The sequence below is a fragment of the Octopus bimaculoides genome, chromosome 20, assembly GCF_001194135.2.
Source record: "Octopus bimaculoides isolate UCB-OBI-ISO-001 chromosome 20, ASM119413v2, whole genome shotgun sequence".
Classification (NCBI taxonomy): domain Eukaryota; kingdom Metazoa; phylum Mollusca; class Cephalopoda; order Octopoda; family Octopodidae; genus Octopus; species Octopus bimaculoides.
Window position 1 is genome coordinate 24,844,538 of NC_069000.1, and position 6,493 is coordinate 24,851,030.

At 35.4% G+C, this 6,493-nt stretch overlaps 1 protein-coding gene across 1 annotated transcript in view; it reads left to right on the forward strand.

The window, feature by feature from the left end:
* Positions 1-6,493, forward strand: part of LOC106880023 (dihydroorotate dehydrogenase (quinone), mitochondrial) — a 48,585-nt gene that overhangs the window by 27,242 nt on the left and 14,850 nt on the right. The window contains exons 7-8 of the mRNA XM_014929852.2: positions 394-513; positions 5,102-5,255. Coding sequence (XP_014785338.2) covers positions 394-513; positions 5,102-5,255 — 274 coding nt within the window. The remainder of the gene's footprint in view (positions 1-393; positions 514-5,101; positions 5,256-6,493) is intronic.

Genomic DNA, 6,493 nt, shown 5'->3' on the forward strand with positions numbered 1-6,493 from the left:
AAAACCTACCTTTGTACAGGGCTCAATTAGAAAAGTTGTATCATATGATGGCTCGATGCTGATTGGTTGTTTAATTGACCAGTCATATGAAATTACTGTAGTTTGTTGGTGATGTCTGCTTGACTACCTAGCGATTCAGTTTCGAATCCACTACAATACAATTCTATGTGTATGTTTACAGTGGCTATCATGATGTAAGATTTTCTGTTTCAATATGTGATCTCAAGCCAAGTTAATTGGCAAACAAATATGCAACTCTGTTTTCAGATTTTGTGTACTTTTCACTTTGTTTATCATGTCTTGTTTATTTTGTGATGAATTATGTAATGATGACAAACTGCTCCAATATCAACCTTTCATTTATCATTTATTCACTTATTAATTCATTCACAGGCGTTGCTGGAACGTGACCAGTTGAAGTGTGAGAGGAAACCTCCAATTTTGGTGAAAATAGCTCCAGATTTAACAGAATCTGATCGGCAAGATATTGCTCGTGTTGTGATGAGAGAACATGTAAGTTGTTGCTAATGTTTTGCACTAATTGAACAGACTTATGATCAAAAGTGTTCCAGCCATGACTGTCCCATCTGTTTTTCATACATAATGTAAATACATTATTCATTGTGTTCCAACTTCCTAGCAGAGAATGATTTGAGGGAGACTTGGCTGTTTCTCTTTGGCTTGAATAAATTGTTAGCATTTAGTTCTCTTCCATGTTCTAGTTCACAATTCAGATCTCAGTGATATAAAAACCACCAGGTACAGCCAGGTGTTCATTCCTACTCTTTTCTATATGGAATTTTAGTTTTGTAAGGATGTGTTGTTTTTAATATTTTAACAATATTAATCAATCTCTAAAATTGTTTTAATTATTTTGCTAAGTACTGGAGATAGCTTCTCACATGTTATAGAGGTTTTTATGGCCTCATCAGCAAAGCATAACTTTTACCATGCTAAAGTAGAGATCAAAGAATCAGAAAATGAATATACAAAATTTTACATTTATTGGCTGTTGAATGTCCAGGAAATATACATTGTGTGGTTGAATGTCCAGGAAATGTTTGTTGTATTTTTCTCTATAGAAATCATTATTGTTGTTAGATTCAGGTCAACTAAAAAAAGCATTTTATCCATGACCATCACTTCTTTTTTGTGTTTGTGTATCAAGGACTACATTGTCCAATGTATTCTACTTCAATTAAAGTGGTAGAATGAGTTAAGGTATAGACATGTGGTTAAGGCACAAACCATGTGGTTAATAGGGTGGAATGAAAATAAAAAATTGTAGAATATTGAAAATGCCTGAGGACTAAAATGTTGCTATATTTGATTACTAGAAAAATGCTCAATTTTTGCTGAGATCATTCAAAAGCATTTACTCCCTTGATTTCTGAGTATTTCCTCATGTCCGCGACATAGAAAAATTAATTTTTTGTCCTTATATAGAATTTGATGAGCTGTCCACAAGGCTTTGGCTTTGTGGATACGAAACCTTAGGTAACTCTATGTCCAAAATTTAAATTTTTATTGTCATCGAAAAAAGGTTTCCGTGATTTTAGCATGAAATTACTAAGTCTGTATTAAAGGTATAGTATTTATTTAAGTACCAAAACACAGAAAATCTTACATTTTTCTTACATAACTTAGTAGGTTTTGGTATGAGCTACCTTTGTTGCACGGCAAACATCTAAGCAATAGTCCACCTCCCTCCAGGTGCGGTGAATCATATCAGGATTCACAGTCGCTATTGTCACATGGATTTTCTCTCTTAAATGTTGCAGATCCTGGATTTTTTTTCTGTGTAGACAATGTTCTTAAAATAACTCCAAAAGATAAAGTCCATAGGAATTAGCTCAGGGCTTATAGGTGGCCACAAAACAGGACCATTTCTTCTGATCCAACAACCAGGGAATCTGTTGTTGAGAGCTTGTTGCACATTATGGCTGTTGTGAGCAGGCACTCTGTCCTGCTGGAAAATTACACTTATTCCCTTTTCTCTTTCAATGTCTGCAATTTGAGGGATCACATAAATTTCTAGCATGTCCAGGTAACTAGCACCTGTAATCATGTTTTCTGCAAACATGAAAGGACTAACAACATGATCATGCAGGAGTCCACACCACACATTAACCTTGGCAAATCACAGATGTACTGGAAAACTTCATTGAGTTGTTGGTTAACAACTCAATATCCGACTGTTACGTTGGTTAACACAACCATTTATGTGGAATGTTGCTTCATCACTAAATAAAATTCTGTTAAGATACCTATTATTGTCATCAATTTCTCTCAGCATCGTTACAGCAAATTCAACGTGGTTAGGCTTATCTGTTTCCTTAATTTTATGTCTCATTTGAATTTTGTAAGCATGCAGTCTTACGCGTTTAAGCAGCACATTTTGAATTGTTATTTTGAGCATACGAAATCCAAACTGCGTCGAGCAATGGACTTCTTAGGACTATGCAAACATGACAGTCTCAAATGCTCAACATTCTCTTCCGATGTGTGTGGCCAGCCTGGAGATTTCTTAATGTTTACATTTCCAGTTTTTTTAAACTAGTTAAACCAATGAACAATGGTTTTGTCTGTAGGTGGATATCGTCCATAAGTATGCCGAAAATGATGTTGCACTAAAACAACTGATGTATGTATGGATGGCCATGATTTTCTTAGCTTAACATGTCTTCTCAAGCACAACAAATTGCCAGAAGTCTTGGTTCTTGTCATCTCAGTTAAGCCCAATGTCCGAAGATCTTTTCTTACCATTTCGTCCCATGTCTTCCTTGGTACTGAGAAATTAAAGTATGACAGAGGTAGCCCTGTTATTATTGAGGATATATTTAGCTACCTCAGTAGGACAAAGGAGGAGAGGAAGTTAAGAGAGAGTTGGACTGAGAGAGAGAGAAAGGACCTGCCTACAGGTAACAATGGGGCTTGTATATAGGTTCTCTCCATAATTAGAATTTCAGTATAGAATACCGTCTATACTAAAGAATATTATGGCTAGATTTTGTTGAAGAGGCCTGAATTATAACCCTTCAGGTCTCTTTAACTAAAGATCTGATTATATAACTTTAGAAGCAACATGGGTAAATGGATAGAGTACTGGTATATAAAAAGCCATGTATTCAAATCATTTGATGCAGCATTTCACTGTGCATCTGCGCATTAAGTATTCATGCCTAATTTCACATAGAGTTTAAAAATAGATTACATTTATCAAGTATACTTATTTCTCTTTGCAGCTGAGGAGATATTTATATTTTACATGTATTGAATGTGCAATGCATATCTTGTCAACTGTCAGGTCAAGTTAGAGTGATTTCTTAGTTTTGATTCAACCTGTGTGATGCATTTCAGAACTCAGAAATCTATTTTGTATTTTTCTCTCACAGAAATACATAAAAAAAGAAATACATACACAAGCAAAAAGAATCACTATGTATCCATGGATTAATCTTGACCATTGCCTATAGATTTTGGCTTGAAGAATTAAAAAGTACGCAACAAACAGTAGTCAAAATATTTTTACAAAGCTGATATGTTTGTCAAAATAATTTTCCTAGAAAACCTATTGGAATATTTATTTTTAAACATTATTATTCATGCAAAAACTTTATAATGTGATAATCATCTTGATTAAAGCATTTCTTACACAAAACTGTTGCATGAATATATTCTATGTAATTTATTTATTTTATCAAAATCTCTTTAACCTTTTAGCATTCAGATTACACATTCAAACGTAAGCTTATTAATTCACATTGTTTTGAGTTGATCAGGCATTATTGTGTAGCTTCAAGATTTCAATGATTATTTTTAAAATGACATTATAGTGTAGATGTGAGAGGTCAGATATGGCTGATTTGAACATAAAACAGATAGAATATTAGAGCCAGATATGACAGGCTTAAATGCTAAAAGGTGTCACAAATAATTATATAGAATCTTCTTCATATTTTCAAATATCCGTTTGCTGGATTTGAATTTGTATAAGTAAAGAACTTTCAGTTACTAACAGTTTCCAGTGATTTTTAGATGCAAATTAGAACAAATCAACAGAACAGAAAAGTGAATATTGGTAAAACCACTATATATATGTGTGCGTGTGTATAATTTTATTAAAGCCAAAAGAGTCTCCAGAGATTGTGAAAATTTTTTCATCTTTTTGTATTACTCTGCCTTATTCAAGTACTATTTTTCCCACCTTGTTTTGCACCTATGTATTTACTTGTGTGTGTGTGTGAACTTTAATCTAGACATCATGTGATGTAAATGCACCATGTATTAGCATACAAACGATGCTGGTTGTTTCAGTCTTTCATAAAAAGTATGTCTAGCCATAGGAAAATATTACCTTGCTTAGAAACTGGTGAGAGCTGGGCAAAATCTACTTTAAGTTCTGTCCAATTCATACATGGAAGACTGGACATTAAATGATGATGTGAAGATGGTGAATTGGCAGAATTGTTAGAGCATCAGGTTGAAAGCTTTGCAATATTTGTTTTAACTTTATGTGCTCAGAGTTCTAATTCACCTGAGATTAACTTTGCCTTTCGTACTTTTAGGGGATTGATAAATAAGAAACCAGTCCAAGGCAATGGATTGGTAAAATACTTTGAGCATCTGACAAGAATATTTTTAAGTATCTGTCTTGCAGGGAAACTAAAGTAATTGCTAGGTTTTTGTAGTAAAACCATGCCCTGACTTAAACCTCGGAGAAGAACTTTCGAAGTGTAAATATTCAAGTTGTCTACAACAGGCAACAAAGGCTATTGATGAGATTGTTATTTGATGGAAATTCAATTGCTATTTCTTGTAGGTCAAGCAACCATTTTGTGGCGGGAGCACAAAAAACACATGAGCTGCATAAGCCCAGAGCTAACTCCTTGCCTCATTCAAAGCAGATCACCAGTTCCTGACCTGTGGTAGAAACTTCTGAGCATGCATTGACCTGATTGGCCACAGCCAGATGCACTGTAACCCATCTTTTTCTCCCATGTGATGTTTTGGTTATTGTCGACAATGATGGCTGACCATTACATTTATATGATGTATGTCTTGTCTGTTTATTATTTTTGTTTGTTTTTTTTTCTGCCAGAGTCTTGTTGATGGTTTAATAATCAGCAATACCACAGTATATCGAGACAAAAGCTTGATCAGTAAAAACCGGAAGGAAACTGGAGGACTTAGTGGTGTACCATTGCGCGAAATGTCTACACAGATACTCAGTGATATGTATTCGTTAACTCAAGGTAACTTCTGTTCTTTGACTTGAACAGTTTTTTCTTTTTTTTTTTAATGTTGATTGAACAGACCTATGATCACAGATATTCTGGGTAGACTCCTCTTGCCTTTTTCCTATTTACTGGCAAGCTAAGACACATTATGAGATATGTTCCTTTCTGGGGGTGTGATTTGATGTGATTGACTATAAACACATACATATACACATTCTTCAACTGAAATTAGTAAAAACAAGAAGAGACCCAAGTAACACACATATAAATACAGAAGTGTACATATGTATGCACTCACATACAGTCATGTCTCTGTATCATTTGTCAGCAAGGAAAACAAGTGAAGGATAGATGGTGTGTGTGTGTGTGTTTTCTCCAGATGCTGCTGTCCCAGGCACCAACAGTAACAACCTAGATGTTACTCTCAAGGTGTTCTCAACATTGATCTTATGTCAGCAATTTACAAAGAGGTATGTGGAAACAAACAAGAAAGGATTGTTGCATCATCATCATCATTTAATGTCTGTTTTCCATGCTGGCATGGGTTAGCTGCTTTGACTGGGGCTGGCAAGCGGCACTAGGGTCCATTTGTCTTGTTTTGACATGATTTCTATGACTGGATGTCCTTCCGAATGCCAACTACTTTACAGAGTGTACTGGGTACTTTTCACATGGTACCAGCACAGATGCTTTTGTATAATGCATATATGAGGGCTGATCAATAAGTATCAAGACTGTTGCCATAGTAATGAAGCTAGCGCACGCAGAGTAAAGCCGTTTGGAACAGATTGACCTTGTACTCTTCTGTGCATGTGCACTGAGTTTTTAACATGCTAGCTTTCTTCTGCTGAAGGAAGGTGTGTAGCGTGTGATCATTGCATTGACCATGACAGAGAAAGTCTAGCTGAGAATCTGCATCAAATTTTGCCAAAAGCTTGGCGATACCTGCTCAGAGACCTACATGAAGTACTCAAAATGGTTTCATCGTTCTCAATGCAATCAAAGAGATCTTGTGCAACTGACACCCGGGTGTCTTTTTGGTCAGCTAAAAGCAGTTTTGGTACAAACTTGCCAGACACACATCTCATACCCAAGCCTTCAATGATGATGGACTGAACTAAACTGTAACTAATCTGTACATCCTCTGATAACTCACAGATGGTGATTTGATGATTTCCCCTCACAACTGCATGCATATCTGCGATGTTTTTTTCAGTTCTGCTGGTTGCAGGTCTCCCAAAATGTTCGTCAAT